The sequence below is a fragment of the Anopheles gambiae genome, chromosome 3, assembly GCF_943734735.2.
Source record: "Anopheles gambiae chromosome 3, idAnoGambNW_F1_1, whole genome shotgun sequence".
Lineage (NCBI taxonomy): Eukaryota > Metazoa > Arthropoda > Insecta > Diptera > Culicidae > Anopheles > Anopheles gambiae.
This window is the reverse complement of record NC_064602.1, coordinates 35,851,228-35,866,404: the sequence shown is the minus strand read 5'-3', so window position 1 is coordinate 35,866,404 and position 15,177 is coordinate 35,851,228. Positions and strand designations below refer to the sequence as shown.

Sequence of the window (15,177 nt, the reverse complement as noted above, 5' to 3'; positions counted from 1 at the left end):
TAAGACATTTCATTCCTTCCCATTTTCAGACACTTCTGACGGACATTGAAAGCAGAAAGGGCATGATTGAGGATTTGCACACGATCGCCCAGCCGCTGGTGGAAACGTCCGACGAGAGTGTGTCGGCCGAGATCCAGGAAACCGTGCAGCAGATTAGCGTCGTGTGGGAAAGTACGCGCGAGAACTTGCGCGATCTGTGCGACCGGTACGAGAAGGCAGTGAAACTGTGGCAACACTATCACGACGTCTGTGAAGCGGTGAAAGACTGGGTCAACCATGAGTACACGGATTACGATGATTTGCACCGGCTGGAAGATCTCCCACAGGTGGAAGTGTACCAGCAGGCACTGCTCGATCAGCGGCAAGAGGTTGAGAAGCTGCGTAAACTGATCGGCGACATCAACGAGCAGGTTGGATTCAACATTGGCGATACGCTGCTGACGGAGATTGACGAGTGTAGTAAAAAGCTGGAAGATATCGAGCGGAATGTGGTGGAGCAACGAAGCAAGGTACATGAGCGGGAAGTTGCACGAACGGAGAAGGCTAACACCGTGCAATCGTCCCGTGGTTTGTTGAACCACATTCAGGAGGTAAGTTGGAGTTTGATGTCCAATGCCTGAGAGATGTTCTTTACTGACGTTTCTGTTTTGTTTTTTTGCAGAGCCTCCAGCAATCGGCACACTCTCAGCGTACTGCCGACGAGAATCTGTACAATAAGATCGTTGATCTACGCTCGTACATGTTGAGTCTGTGCGGAACAATCGCCCGTCTTAAGGACATTCAGCGCGAACGTGAACCAGCGGATGATAATGGCAATCTGCAGAATCTGCACTCAATCTCGCAAAATCTGCTACAGGACTCGTTCCAGCAGTACCAGGAGTTGGTGCAGCAGCTCGTCACTCAAACGGAGGATGACGGGCGCTTGCTAGAATTCTGGCAAGAGTATCTTCAGTTTGTGCTGACGTTCCTGTCTGAACCCATCCCGAGCGATTACGGTCAGCTGAAGGCACACCGCGAACAATGTCGGCTCATTAGAATGCTACTGATAAGCCTCCGCAAAGTGCTGCTACAGAAGAGCAAGATCGACGTCCGGTTGGTGGAGCGGTTCAACGAGCTGAGCGAACTGCATGCCGATCGAATCGATCGTTTCTCGGAACGAATCACCGAGACAGACAATCGACTGTGGCACTGGGAAAAGTTCCGTTCGCTTGGTGACGATCTGTATGAGGCACTCGCTAACATCGAACGGGAAAAGTTCACGCTCCAGCTGGAGTACATCAATCTGCAGGAGCTGCCGAAGCTGATCGGCAAGGTTAACGGTTTGCTGGAACAGTTCCCCCGGCTGGATGGTGATCTGAGCGCAATGAATCAGGAGCTGTCGCAGCTGACACTGTATACGAAGGACGAGTGTACGCTGGTGGGCATGCGAAGCGAACAGGGCAAGATTGCGGAAAAGATTTCCAAGCTGCAGGACAATGTGGAAACGTGGAAGAACTTCTTGTTCGGCATTGAAGAGCTGCACGGCCGGTTCGGAAAGCAATCGTACGAGGTGGAGACGAGTTTGCGCGAACTGCAAGAGTGTCTGGATGAGCTGGAAGCGGATCAGCGCAGTACGGCCGGTTCGGGCATGGAGCATCGGTTGAGTGGTGTGCAAGCGCGACTGAACCTCGTCAAGAATCATCACGTCCGATTGAACACGGTACGGGCGAATCTGGAAGAGGTTGGCCAAGTGCAGGAAGAGCTCAAGGCATGCATCAGCATGTTCGATGTGCAGCGCCTGCACAAACGCGTTTGGACGTTGTGGCAGATCTACAGCAAGCTGGAGCAGCGCATCGTACTGCAGGTGAAGCGTAGCGAGGAGGCGTCACGCAACAGAAAACTCTTCCTCGAGCACTACCACTCGCTGACGGAATGGATGCGACTGTTTGAGAACAAGCTGAACGATACGAACAAGTACGAGTCCTGTACCGACGATCAAGTGTTCATTCGCAGTATGGAGGAATCGATGCGTCAGGAGTTAGCGTTGAAGGAATGCGAAAAGGATTGGCTTACCTCCATGGGCAAGGATCTGCTGGCGCACTGTTCAACGGCGGAAGAGCACACCGAAATTATGAACCATCTCGAGAAGCTTTACGCACAGTGGGACTATCTGTGGCGGCTGTGCGACAGTCGCGCTCAGAAGATATCGGAAATTGAGGTAACGATGCGTTCGCTGGAATTGCGCATTGCCGAGCTGCGAGCGTGGATGGAAACGATCGAGCGCGAGCTTCGGATGCCGTTTGCGGTGGACAATTTGGAGAAAACCAATCTAGACCGATTGCTGGACGATTACGAGAAGCTACAGCGATCGATCGAGGGTAATAGTGGTAATGTGGCGGAAGTACTGAACCTGTGCGAGATGTTGTTCATCGATGTGCAGTCGTGGAATGTGCACATTAACCGTCGAAGCATTCAAAATGATGCAAAGGATCTGGACTGGCGGTGGAAGAACGTGTGCATGGAGTCAGGCCGTCGAAAGCAGGATCTACTGGCCCTGTGGAACATGCTGCTGGAGTTGCAGAAGATTGTGGAATCGCACCAGCAATGGGTGCACGAACAGCACGCGTACGTTCGTCACCTAGAGCAATCGGCCTCTTCCCTCGATGGCGATCAGCTGGCCGATGAGCTGGAAAACATCGCGATTCGAATGAATGATGTCGTTGCACAGGAACCGATCCAATGCATCATGCGCAGGCTGTACATATCGGTGGCGCACCACGATCGCATCTCGGCCGATGGTTTGCGCTTCCTGACGGCCCCAGCCCAGCAGATGCTGCTACTCTGGGAACGACTGCACTTGAGCCTAACCAGTCTGCGTACCGAGGTAGAACGCTACCGAACGGAGTACGGTACGTTCGTGATGGAATACGAGCGTATCATTCTCGCGCTGACACAGATCGACGTGCAGGTGACGCAGATCGAACACATTCCCCCGGAGCAGACAGCGGATGGTCCGTTGTCTGCGGAAGCACGCATTGATCGCTTACGAGAACTTCACAGTGAGCTGCTGTTCGTGGTGAACCTGTTCGAAAAGGAGGACACGCTCGGTGCGGGCCTAATCGAACGACACGCCAACAATAACACCATGACGGAAGACATTCGACAGAAGATGGCTGAATATCACGAGCTGGGCAATAGCGTCAAGACGCGCCTCGATGCACTGCTAACCCGAGCAACGGAAGCGTTCGAAGTGCGCAACGAAAAGGAAGTGGCCGTCCAGGTAAATACACTGCGGCTCGAGCGCAGTGAGTCCATAACAGCGAAGGATGCCTACCGCTATCAATTGGAGACCGCACTGACCGAAGCTGACACCAATCTGCGCAAGCTGGAGGAAGCGATCGAAGCAATCAATGCGAACAACTTCATGTCGTCGACGCAGAACGTTTCCAAAGCGTCCGCTGCCTGCGAGTCCTCAATCGAGCTGATCAAGCATTTGAGCACACTGCTGCTTGCAGAATGTCACGCCACAGTGGAGGAAGCTTTCACTGTGCGTGTGAAGGAAGAAACGGAACGATATCATCGTTTGTTGACCGTGTGGAAGGAGAAGCAAGAACAGCTGGAAGAATCAAGGTACGGCAATCATTCGCTTGCGTACACGAGCGCCTCATCCAGATTGGCTTTGAGTGTTTGAGTGTGTTACACGCTACTCGCCATTAACCAAACGCCATACATTTCCAAAATTATTGCAGCTTTTAATCATTCATACATTTCTATTTCTCTTTCTATCCACTGTTTCCGACTCGAACACGGTTCCCTTGTCAACTGATGATGGGCCACTGACTCCATTCGCCGAAACAATCGCTATCCACATACACACTCTGTATCACTTCTGCTGACACCTGTTCTTCTTCATTAAACGCTCTGTAACTCTCGCTCTCTCTATCTATCTGTCTGTCTGTCTGTTCGCCGCATCGTACAGGATCATTCCTAATGCTTACAATTTTAACTGCGTACAGTAAGTGCTACACTATACCTGTTTCTATTCCTCCTAACTCCTTCAATACTCTCCACGTATCACCAGCTATTGTGACGATTTGTATTAATGCTTCCTCCTTCTCTTTCCCTTTAGCAATGCGGACTACCTAACGTGTCCGCTGTGTACGAACCGCAACTGGCAGCAGATCGATAACGATCTGTGGCGCCTCGAGCAGTGGCTCGCAATGGCGGAATCGACGCAGCGCAATCAACTCTCCAGCCCACCATCTGACATCGATGCGCTGGAGGACACGATACAGGACCACCGCGAGTTCCTGCTCGATCTCGACAGTCACAAGAGCATCATCAAGTCGCTCAACATTGTCGGCGAACATCTGGCGACGCACACGCGCGATACCGATCGGGCGGCCAAGTTGCGCGAGCGGCTGCAGAAGAACAACCGCCGCTGGGATGCCGTCTGTACCGGAGCGTCCCGCTGGCAGTCAGCACTGAACAGTGCGCTGATGGAGAACCGCGAGTTCCATCGGACGATAGCGGAGCTGAGCGGATGGTTGGAGCAGACGGAGAACAAGATCAAGAGCTCGGAACCGATTGATCTGACCAGCGATCAGCGATTGGTGGAGAAGAAGTACCGCATGTTCCGGGAGCTGCGGGCGGATCTGATGCGTTGCGAGCCGCGGGTCGTGAGTTTGCAGGAGACGACCTCCCAGCTGACAAAGTACGTCGATGCGAACAAGTCGGAAAAGTTCGATGAAGTGTATGCAAAGTAAGTTGTGATGGTAGGAGCTCTCGAATCTCAGAATACTGATTGCGAATAATTCTCTTACTTTTAGGCTGACTGATCTTCGGCTGCGCTTCCACTCGATCCGCCGCCTGGTGGAGATGTACATCATCAAGATAGGTGCCGCGTTGGGCTATGACAGCAGCACCAGCCTGGCCGAAATTCCTTCCTCCTCCTCGAACGCCTCGCTGGCGACCGTCGATCGGCAGCAGGCAAGACGCCGACAGGCATCCGAACAGCAGGAGGTAGGTGCAAGCGAGGACGCATCTAGATGTGTCATTCTTTGAGAATATATCTTGCCACCACCACCACCACCACCACCACCACCAATACCACCAATACCACCAAAACCACCACCTATCCAACCTCTTATTATACCATCACCAACTATTCATCGCACACCGCCAACGAAGCTTTTGCTGTTGTCTTCGTCGTCGTCGTCGTCGTCGTCGTCGACATCGTTACCACCAGTCGCGGACTTACTGCGGCGGCGGTCTCAGTTTTGTTTGTTGCACACAGTCTGTTTGTCTGTAAGTAGTTGAGAGAGTTTTCGCACGCCTAAAACCGCCACGTCACGTCACCTTCGAACTGCCCCACAAAACCACGCGTGTATATCAGCGTCCTTCTATCATCAAGCTCCTCCAAACATCACTACTTTCGGAGTACGTTGTTAGCCATCATCTGTGTCTTCTTTGTGCCTGTTGAGCTCCTGTCATCTACCACTACCCATAAGCAAGCCATGCAAGAAGCACCATTAAAGCGTATTGAAGGATATGTGATATTAGATTCTAAAGTATACACCTTCGTAAAGTCTAATTGGACAACTCTGACTGTTACTCAGAACCTATTGGACTTGCCATTCGCTGCTGTTATTGTAGCTCTTTTCCTATCAAAATTATACCTTTCTCCAATTCATACCATCTTTTCCAATCCTATCACATCCCCCCTCCCCATTTCCAATCCATACATATACATAATCGATTTATGTGTGAACTTCATCAAATTTGACTCCTTTTAACATGCTCCAATTGGAATTTGTAATCAATATTGATTTTTTTCTCATTTCTTTCTTTTTTACGTATACTTTATACACCTTAATTATCTGCTCCGCCACCGTTTGAACCCAAAACCAAATGCCTTTTACTCGTATATAGAGCCACCAGCAAGATGGTAGCGGATCCCGAAACCATCCATCACAAGCGTCGGCACACGATTCCAGTACAAAGTAATTATTTAGCGTTTTTTTGTTTGTTTGTTTATTTGTTAAGTTTTGTTAAGAGAGTTGAGAGCAGCTGTGTTGTTGGTAGAACGTTGTTTGAGTAGTTTGTTGAATAGTTACTAAATGTGTTGTTTTTCCTTTGCAAAAGCTGTTGTGTAGTAGATTTTGAGCTAAGTTAAAGATGAGTATAGCAGGAAAATGTGATCTGCAACGTATCAGTATTCAATTAGGACCTTAGTATTAAGTTTTAAGACCTAAGAATAGATAGCAGAGGATCAATCTGCTTTAATTGTAGCTTGATTTATCATGATCTGGATCGTTATAATTGTCAGGATGTTTAGGATGTTCTGTAAAGTGTTTTATGTTCACAAGATTACAAGTTACAGCACCATGCTAATGCCGCTTCTTTCCTCTTCACAGCATTGGCAGTGCAGAGGGCGACGACGATGTCATCAACACCACGATACTCACGCGAAGCTATCGATTCTTGGGCCGTGTCATACGTGCCTCGTTGCCCATCCAGGCGATGCTGTTATTGCTGCTCGGTGTGGTCACGCTCATGCCCCACGGTGAGGAGTACTCCTGCACCCTGGCCAACAACTTTGCCCGCAGCCTGGAACCGATGCTACGCTATCCGAACGGTCCACCACCGATCTAGCGACCTGCGAACGAGCGGGCCGCAACAACCACCAGCCCAATCCAACATCCACATCCCTTCCCTGACTCCATTCCTTGTGTTCCTTTTATAAAGCGCAAAATGAGGCAATTTTAGTGTGAGAGAGAATGGTCCCAGCAGTGCCTGGATAGCTCTTCAAACATGGAAAGAATGGCTATTTACACACTGTATGCTGTACAGCCTTTAGAAACACACCGTACATAAATATTGTATTGCCATTTTGTTTTTGCACATACATACATTAGCTAGATATAGATCGAATGGCGAATCGAAATCCAACGAAAAGCACGACGCAGTAGTACAAACGCGCGTGTAGCAAACCGAGAAGGGAATGCTCTTCTTCTTAATAGCTTTTAAGTACAGCCTTTAAGCTCGATATAACTTTGGTAAACAGAAGAGCTGCTGGCAACTAATCTACCCCCTCACTAACCTTTTAGATGTATTTAAGCATTTTTTGCATTGTTTTGTTTTCAGCGCTGAAGTGGCATTCTTATGACGGTTTTATTTTATTTTTGTTTTAGGTCTGTAAGCTATATATTTAGCGTGATATAATAAAAGTATTCTAGGTTGTCTAGAAATGTTATCGAATTGGGTTTGGATTTTTCGATTGAATTACTCAACAAACAGAAGATTCCGAAAAATATATTCTACTCGATGGGCCCAAAACAAGGTCAACCATCGGAGCGTAAAAGAAGACTTCCGTGCGAGTAGAAAAAGTCCTAATTGAGGCTAGCAGCACCAGGCAAGCAGAGATCTCTTGAGAACAAAATACACCAGAATAAACGATAAACAGACAAGCAAACTGTATGTGCTGTTGATCACTGTTGTGGTAGGTCAAGAGCACGTGCTTCAATGCTTCCAGATCACAGTGAATTTCAAGTAAGTTTACAGTAGGTCATGAACCTAGATTTGATGGTTCTAGGTTTGATTTGATAATGCTCCACACAGTGGCGCACACCGCAAGATAACAAACCATTTCACCCAATTTGAAATGTGTGGTATGTGCAGACTAAACATTGCGATAACAGGAAGAGTTTATCACAACATCGTACATACACAGCCACACAGGATTAGCACACGCAGTGCCAAATTTATGGACCGGTACTAGCTCATGTTACACCCGAATTTAGATAAAAATGGTTGCAGTAGTCGGAAGCCATTAGTAGTTTTCGTTTAGATTTCACAGGAACAGCATGGCGTTTGAATACATCGAAATAACGGATCCACTGTTCGTGCAGAACTTAGGGAAATGTGAAGAGGACGACTACCTCATGGTACGAGCCAAGCAGTACAGTCATGTGCCGATCAAGATTCCGAACTGGGTGCCCCAGGCTCACTGCTTTAGCGTAGAGTAAGAATCCACGCCCAAAGAGGCATTATACCTTTCCTAACGTGTCCACGTGTGTTTTCTAAGCTTTAAGAATCACGAGAAGGACCTGCTCGAAGCGGAAGTGTATCCAGATGACGTGTGGGTCATATCCTACCCGAAGAGTGGAACGACCTGGGTCCAGGAGATGGTTTGGTGCATCTGCAACGATCTTAACTTTGAAGCAGCCCGAACAAACAGTTTACAAAGTCGCTTTCCTTTTCTGGAGTAAGTGGAGCGTTTTATTACGCACTGTTTTTGAGGTGCGATGAGGTGAACTATTTGCTAGAAGTGTATCTTTAACATTTTCTATTTTAGGGCTAGTTCGTTCGCCCCCGTTTCGTTCAATACGTACGAGTACGCAAGAAATACGCCCCGTCCCCGCTTCATCAAGACGCATCTTCCAGTGTCGATGCTGCCGAAGCGCTACTGGGAAGTTAAACCCAAAACCATACACATCCGACGCAACCCAAAGTCGGTGGCCGTTTCGTACTTCTTTCACTCCGAACGATTCTTTTACAAATGCTCCATGGATACGTTTTTGCGATCGTTTGTTCGTGAGCATCAATTCTTTTCACCGTACCATGCGCACGTGATCGAGTACCACGAGCTGCAGGGTTGCGATAACATACTGCACCTTACGTACGAAGAGATGAAGCGCTATCTGCCAGCGGTTGTGAGGAAGGTGTGTGAGTTTTTCGGCAAGTCGTACAGCAAACCGGAGCTGGAACTGTTGTACCAGCATCTTTCCTTCAAGTCGATACGCGACAATCCGACGCTTAATCGTGAAAAACCGAATGATCCAATCAAGAAAACACCATTCATACGCAAAGGCGAAACGGATGGTTGGAAACACGAACTAACACCCGAGCAGATCCATATGCTTGACGAGTGGACCAAGGAAAGGGTGCCAAATCCGGAGCACAGGAAATTGTTTGAATAACGGAAGGACACCATGGGCGAATGAGTTGAATTGGAAAGATTTGATTAGAAAGAAACAAAAAGCACGCATTGAAAAAGGTACAACAAAGAGAGACAATAATAAAAAGATAGCATTTTAAAGCAATGTAAATAGCCTTTTTTTAATTGCCTGCATACAGTGGCGGTCATCTAAAGTCCGATACCGCATATTTTCACCTATTATCTGACTTTGCGACACCATGGACAGTTCCCTTAAGTTAATCAAGTGTTTAATGGCAGGTAAGGCGGTACATTTCCACTACTCCTTCATTTCTGATAATTCTAAAAGTTTAAGTAACTCTTTATCGAGATGTTAAAAGTTATCGGTCTGATTTTTTGCATTTGCATAGCTAAAGAGTATCCTCAAAGACGTGTGAAGAAAGTTTTGCCGATGAGTGGTCTAGGGAACTGTCCATGGTGTCGCAAAGTCAGATAAAAGATGAAAATATGCGGTGTCCGAATTTACATGGCCGTCACTGTAGTTTAGAAGAATCGCATCTAACGTATGGATTGGAAACGGTCCTCAACACCTCAGACTCTAGATCAAATTTATTTATTGATTCATCTGAATTGAATAGTACACGCAGAGCTCTTTCTTTTCCTTGAAAATATCACAATAAGCCTATTTGTCATATTTTAATTTCGATGATTTGAATAGGAAAGTTTAATTGGCAATAAATTAAAACTCTCTTTTTTCGAGCTATAGATTATTGAAGCATACAATAAAAGCAAGAGATTGTGTTGGATGTAACCACCCTTGCGACAGGTCAAGGTTAGCCTATTTACCCAAAACGGTTCAACCACAACCATGGGAACACGGGTGTGTGTTTAGAAGTTTGGACTCGTCCAATGATACTCCACAACCAAATATGTAAGATAACGCACCATTTTATCGGTCAATTCTCTTTCCGAAAGAGGTCCGTGGACCGTCCAGAACCGTTGATAGTACGATCTTTTTGTGGTAAAGAAGCGTGATAACAAGCAAACGGTCTGCTAATTATAGTTGGAGACATCCAACACACACACATAATAATCTCTTCGCCGTGCCAAATTCTCTGCTTAGATAAAAATGAACACAGATGCCCGAATGGGTGAGTAGTTTTGGATGAGAAGTGAACGAAGCAGCATGTCGTTTGAATACATCGAAATAACGGATCCACTGTACGTGGAGAACAAGGAGCAAACTGGAGAGGAGAACTACATCATGGTGCGTGCGAAACAGTACAAGGACGTACCAATCAAGATTCCGAACTGGGTGCCCCAAGCTCATTGCTTTACTACGGAGTAAGTACACAACACCGCAAAAAAGGCTCTATTATTTCAATAATATACCCGCGTGTGTGTGTGCTATGTGTTTTAAGGTTTAAGCGGCACGAGAAGGAGCTACTCGAAGCGGAAGTGTATCCAGATGATGTGTGGGTCATTTCCTATCCAAAGAGTGGAACAACCTGGATCCAGGAGATGGCTTGGTTGATCTGCAACGATCTTAACTTTGAAGCAGCCCGAGCGAAAAAAATTAGCGCTCGCTTCCCTTTTCTGGAGTAAGACACACATTTACACAGTATTGTGTGATAATGGGGCATCCCTTACTAACACTGCTTCTTTATCTTTATTTCTTTCCCAGAATTGGTTTACAGTCTGCTGCTTTACACTTCTCGTTCAAGGATGTGAAAGATATGCCCCGTCCTCGCTTCATCAAATCGCACCTTCCAGTGTCGATGCTGCCGAAGCGCTACTGGGAAGTCAAACCGAAAACCATACACATTCGGCGCAACCCAAAGTCGGTGGCCGTTTCCTACTTCTTTCACTCACAGGGCATCCATTACCGTGGTTCGATGGATACCTTTCTGCGATCGTTTGTTCGTGAGCATCAGTTTTACTCACCGTACCATGCGCACGTGATAGAGTACAATGAGCTGCGCGATTGTGACAATATACTCCATGTCTCATTTGAAGAGATGAAGCGCTATCTGCCATCGGTTGTGAGGAGGGTTTGTCAGTTTTTTGGGAAGTCCTATAGCAAACCGGAGCTGGAACTGCTGTACCAGCACCTTTCCTTCAAGTCGATGCGTGACAATCCAGCTGTCAATTTTGAAAATCCAAAAGGCCCAACCAAAGGGGAACCGTTTATGCGGAAAGGCGAAGCGGACGGCTGGAAGAAGGAGCTGACACCCGAGCAGATCCATATGCTTGACGAGTGGACCAAGGAAAGGGTGCCAAATCCAGAGCACAGGAAATTATTTGAATAACTGCTTGCATAAGGAGGATCAAACTGATAGGCAATAAAAAAAGATAAATAAAGCAAGGGCAATCCTGTCCATTCCTACAAGGTCGGGTCTGATTTCTATTCTAATCAGAATCGCCAACACAATTATAATGTATTACTGAAGAAGGGTTTATGAAGATGTCAAGTAAAATTTTGGGTTTTTAAGAATCGATGGATAAGCAACGAGTCGCTATAATGATGAACTTAACGTGATCGTCGATCTTACCAATGTGCAGCAAATGAAGTTCGCCAAGGCCAGCAGAGCCTGGTGGGCCCGTGATGTTACTTGTATGGTATCAGACGACCCAATTCTACCAAGATCCCTGTTAAATCATAGACAATGGGGGCTTTCACGATTCTAGTTAGTTTTTTGTATGGAGTTTGACAGTTGGAGGCTGAAATCATGTAAACAATCCATACAAAACCACACAAAAAACTAGCCTGCGATTTTCAGTCTAGAAAATTTTAGCCTAAAAGCTAGAATTAGATTCGAGTACCTGCTCGAAAACACGGGTTTGTTTACATTTATCCCAAGGTGCATTAAAGAAATCAGGTGATCGAATGTGGAATCAAAGTGTATGTAGTCCAGGTGGTCTCATAGCATTTTTTATAACCAAATTTGAATATCACTTTTTGACAGAACGAGTGAAAATTTTTGCTCCAACGAGCTTTCTGGAGGCTTGACGAATACTCAAAACACTCTTATAATCTTCATTCAGAAGCAGAAGCGATAAAAATCAGCCTTCTAAATTCATACACCTTGGGATAAGCCCACCTGTATATTATACTCACTTAGATAGCTGCTCGAAAACTGCTATACAATGCAAACAGCTGACAGGCTGAAATTTCATTCTACGAGCTTCAAACGGAAAGGGCCCCAATGTTAGATAATGCATATCACGCCCACTTGAGGTGGCAATACGGCATGGGATTCACTGCAATTAAAACCAGAATAATAAACTGTCAGACGATAGCACTAGACGGTGTGTGTTATTGTCATTACAACATACTCGTCTTGGGTTCAAAACTCGTATAGATCGAGAACACTTTATAGGCATCGGCACGGTAACTGATAACTGTTTTGCTGCGTACCAAACCAAACAGCTGCCGATGGAGCCAAGCCGAAACAGTTCACAACAACCACTCTTGCCGCAGGTCAAGAACGTTCGAGCGGGTTTGAAATGATCCATATGAAGAATTATCATGCAATACAACGGAAATGATCACGGCACAGCAACCTTCCGTTTGTTACTGTAGGTCATGAACCTACACCGTTTCGCTGTAAAAGCCAGATGAGCAAACGGATGTGTGCGTGCATGTGTAAAAGATAGCTCGTCTGATAATGACGATCATCGAAAGCAGCAAGATAACAGACTATTTCACCAGCAATTGCCCCCTCTTTCTCTCTCTCTCTCTCGCTCTCTCTTCGATAAGGATTGCAGTGCATCTGTGCAGCCTGTGAGAAAGTACTGCAGTCTCGCCACGTGAGGAAATGCGATAACAGGAAGAGGTTTGTCTCAATATATTACAGTTTGTATACATCAGAGTGTTTGTGTTCTTAGCAAAAAAAAACCACTGGCACTCGGTGCAATATCCCCGTACCGGTAGTAAATCATGTTACAAAAGCTGGATGTAGATAAATATGAACAAACCCGATTGCAGCAATAGTTGGCAGTTGTGCTTTGGACGCTTCGGAAGCAGCATGTCGTTTGAATATACGGAAATAACGGATCCACTGTTCGTGGAGAACAAGGGACAAACGGGAGAGGATGACTACATCATGGTGCGTGCGAAACTGTACAGTCATGTGCCGATTAAGATTCCCAACTGGACGCCACAGGCTCACTGCTACACAACTCTGTAAGAATCTACAATTGAGAGAGTCTTTATCCCTATACTAATGTGTAATATGTTTTTAGGTTTAAGCAGTACGAGCAGGAACTCCTTGAAGCGGAAGTGTACCCAGATGATGTGTGGGTCATTTCCTATCCGAAGAGTGGAACGACCTGGACTCAAGAGATGGTTTGGCTGATCTGTAACGATCTTAACTTTGAAGCAGCGCGAGCAGAATCTTTACAAATCCGCTTCCCTTTTCTGGAGTAAGCAAGATCTTTTACTATGCACCGTATCTAATGTGATATCTCTTGCAGAAGATCCTAATATAAATCTTTCTATTTTTCTGGTTTTTCAGAGTTAGTTTAATACATCCCACTGATACGAGTTCATTTGAGCGTGCAAAAAATACACCACGTCCTCGCTTCATCAAGACGCATCTTCCAGTGTCCATGCTACCGAAGCGCTACTGGGAAGTCAAACCCAAAACCATACACATCCGACGCAACCCAAAGTCGGTGGCCGTTTCGTACTTCTTTCACTCGCAGGGCATCCATTACCGTGGCTCGATGGATACCTTTCTGCGATCGTTTGTTCGTGAGCATCAGTTTTACTCACCGTACCATGCGCACGTGATCGAGTACCATGAGCTACAAGATTGCGATAACATCCTATACCTTTCCTTCGAAGAGATGAAACACTATCTGCCATCGGTCGTGAGGAAGGTGTGTGAGTTTTTCGGCAAAACGTACAGCAAGCCGGAGCTGGAACTGCTGTACCAGCACCTTTCCTTTAAGTCGATGCGTGACAATCCAACTGTCAACTATAAAAGCCGAGATCCAACGAAGAAAGGGGAGCAATTTATTCGAAAAGGTGAAGCAGAAGGCTGGAAGAAGGAACTGACACCTGAGCAGATCCAACTGCTCGATGAGTGGACCAAGGAAAAGGTTCCTAATCAAGAGCAGAGGAAATTGTTTGAATGATTACTGAGGCACACGAATCTAATTATATCGCCGAATTCGATTGAAAGTTTCGATTAGCAATGAATAAAATTCTCATCAAAAATATTGTACCAAACTGAAAGAAAATAAAGAATAATATTAAGCAGCAATGGTAGAACTTCTCTTGCACTTGAGCCCACTGACCTGCATCGAGCAAAGAATCACATCCAGCGTACTGATCAACCGTACAGTGCTTGCCAGACTATTCTGCACCGAAGCGAAACAGCCCGTATGATTGATGATGCTCGTGCCATCTAGGGCGGCGGTGCGTAATAGCTCCGTTACGCCGAGATTGATACGCTGCGCGCCCGTACAGTGATGATGTTGCTTCCGGCAGCAGCTAATTGGAACTAGCGCGGGAGTCTGGCCTCCGTCTGGCAGCAGTAGCCTTGGCAGAAAATTGCAATTAATTAACCACACTATCACAGCTTGTCACCGCCATTTCATTACCTTCTAAATTGATCTTCCTTTTCCGGCGTTTCCCACAACATTCCCGTCCAGTCGGTGTGGTTTCGCACGCCGCAGCACTGAGAATGGGTTTGTAGATGGTTCCAAAAATCACTCCAAACACTGTCAAACTGATACATCTCCAGACCACCGTACAGTGAATCCTGTACCGTACTGTAGGTGATGCTGATGAAACGAAAAAACAACAGCATTGCGAGGAGGTTCGTGAGCATACAGCAGCACGTTAGCACGCTCCACAGGTGGGACATTCCGTTCAGATGACGACTGTAGGGATCGTGAAAGAACCGGTTCGATAGTAGGATGGAGGAGCCGTGCAGCAGCACGGTCTGTACGTCGACAAGCTGCAGCAAACGTAGGCCCAGTAACCAGAGCTGCTTTGTAGCAGTTGCACCACCACTAACCAGCATGCCATCGTACTGCTCCAGTAGTTGCGAGCAAAGGTTTTCCTGCAGCAATACCTTCCAAAGGGCAACGAGCACAAGCACAACGTGTACGGCGACTGTTAGATAGTAAATACAACGATTGGGAACCATGTTTTTTTCGGGTTGAATAAATATCACAAATACAGCACGCACCAGGTGGAGCGAAGAAGCCCGACTAGCGAGGTTGCTTGGATGCGGAAGTAAACAACT

The 15,177-nt window shown here is 46.7% G+C and overlaps 5 protein-coding genes across 11 annotated transcripts in view; 4 read left to right on the top strand and 1 right to left on the bottom strand.

The window, feature by feature from the left end:
* The window catches only part of LOC1271352 (muscle-specific protein 300 kDa), an 85,138-nt gene extending 77,899 nt beyond the window's left edge, over window positions 1-7,239 (top strand). For 5 of the 7 annotated variants that reach the window (XM_061656727.1, XM_061656731.1, XM_061656725.1 and 2 more), the window contains 7 exons: window positions 30-590; window positions 662-3,609; window positions 3,959-3,994; window positions 4,109-4,741; window positions 4,809-5,001; window positions 5,911-5,981; window positions 6,396-7,239. In XM_061656727.1, the coding sequence (XP_061512711.1) occupies window positions 30-590; window positions 662-3,609; window positions 3,959-3,994; window positions 4,109-4,741; window positions 4,809-5,001; window positions 5,911-5,981; window positions 6,396-6,633 (4,680 nt within the window). In that variant the 3' untranslated portion in view covers window positions 6,634-7,239. The remainder of the gene's footprint in view (window positions 1-29; window positions 591-661; window positions 3,610-3,958; window positions 3,995-4,108; window positions 4,742-4,808; window positions 5,002-5,910; window positions 5,982-6,395) is intronic. The other 2 variants (XM_061656728.1, XM_061656729.1) reach the window with 2 other exon arrangements.
* Window positions 7,240-7,358: 119 nt separating this feature from the next.
* On the top strand, window positions 7,359-9,575 carry LOC5668074 (luciferin sulfotransferase). The gene is made up of 3 exons (XM_001688215.2): window positions 7,359-8,002; window positions 8,066-8,245; window positions 8,336-9,575. Exons 1-3 carry the CDS (start codon window positions 7,845-7,847, stop codon window positions 8,958-8,960), a joined length of 963 nt encoding a protein of 320 aa, XP_001688267.2. The 5' UTR covers window positions 7,359-7,844; the 3' UTR covers window positions 8,961-9,575.
* Window positions 9,576-9,946: 371 nt separating this feature from the next.
* Window positions 9,947-11,306, top strand: LOC3291995 (luciferin sulfotransferase). Its single transcript, XM_061656766.1, has 3 exons — window positions 9,947-10,261; window positions 10,339-10,518; window positions 10,602-11,306. The coding sequence occupies exons 1-3, from the start codon at window positions 10,083-10,085 to the stop codon at window positions 11,224-11,226; spliced, it is 984 nt and encodes a 327-aa protein (XP_061512750.1). The 5' UTR covers window positions 9,947-10,082; the 3' UTR covers window positions 11,227-11,306.
* A 1,444-nt stretch (window positions 11,307-12,750) lies between these two features.
* LOC1271357 (sulfotransferase 1A3) lies at window positions 12,751-14,187 on the top strand. The gene is made up of 3 exons (XM_310136.5): window positions 12,751-13,103; window positions 13,163-13,342; window positions 13,435-14,187. The coding sequence occupies exons 1-3, from the start codon at window positions 12,886-12,888 to the stop codon at window positions 14,057-14,059; spliced, it is 1,023 nt and encodes a 340-aa protein (XP_310136.5). The 5' UTR covers window positions 12,751-12,885; the 3' UTR covers window positions 14,060-14,187.
* Window positions 13,915-15,116, bottom strand: LOC133393195 (uncharacterized). The gene is made up of 3 exons (XM_061656768.1): window positions 14,528-15,116; window positions 14,222-14,465; window positions 13,915-14,153 (listed from the first exon to the last, which is right to left on the bottom strand). The coding sequence occupies exons 1-3, from the start codon at window positions 15,076-15,078 to the stop codon at window positions 14,082-14,084; spliced, it is 867 nt and encodes a 288-aa protein (XP_061512752.1). The 5' UTR covers window positions 15,079-15,116; the 3' UTR covers window positions 13,915-14,081.
* Between the last annotated feature and the right edge of the window lie 61 nt (window positions 15,117-15,177).

Coding starts and splice junctions, on each gene's coding strand:
- LOC5668074 (XM_001688215.2), top strand. CDS start 7,845: ATGGCGTTTGAATACATCGAAATAACGGATCCACTGTTCGTGCAGAAC. Junction 8,003..8,065: donor GCTCACTGCTTTAGCGTAGA/GTAAGAATCCAC, acceptor GTGTTTTCTAAG/CTTTAAGAATCACGAGAAGG. Junction 8,246..8,335: donor AGTCGCTTTCCTTTTCTGGA/GTAAGTGGAGCG, acceptor TTTCTATTTTAG/GGCTAGTTCGTTCGCCCCCG.
- LOC3291995 (XM_061656766.1), top strand. CDS start 10,083: ATGAGAAGTGAACGAAGCAGCATGTCGTTTGAATACATCGAAATAACG. Junction 10,262..10,338: donor GCTCATTGCTTTACTACGGA/GTAAGTACACAA, acceptor ATGTGTTTTAAG/GTTTAAGCGGCACGAGAAGG. Junction 10,519..10,601: donor GCTCGCTTCCCTTTTCTGGA/GTAAGACACACA, acceptor TTTCTTTCCCAG/AATTGGTTTACAGTCTGCTG.
- LOC1271357 (XM_310136.5), top strand. CDS start 12,886: ATGAACAAACCCGATTGCAGCAATAGTTGGCAGTTGTGCTTTGGACGC. Junction 13,104..13,162: donor GCTCACTGCTACACAACTCT/GTAAGAATCTAC, acceptor ATATGTTTTTAG/GTTTAAGCAGTACGAGCAGG. Junction 13,343..13,434: donor ATCCGCTTCCCTTTTCTGGA/GTAAGCAAGATC, acceptor CTGGTTTTTCAG/AGTTAGTTTAATACATCCCA.
- LOC133393195 (XM_061656768.1), bottom strand. CDS start 15,078: ATGGTTCCCAATCGTTGTATTTACTATCTAACAGTCGCCGTACACGTT. Junction 14,466..14,527: donor AAGGAAGATCAATTTAGAAG/GTAATGAAATGG, acceptor TTTTCTGCCAAG/GCTACTGCTGCCAGACGGAG. Junction 14,154..14,221: donor TGATTCTTTGCTCGATGCAG/GTCAGTGGGCTC, acceptor ATTTTCTTTCAG/TTTGGTACAATATTTTTGAT.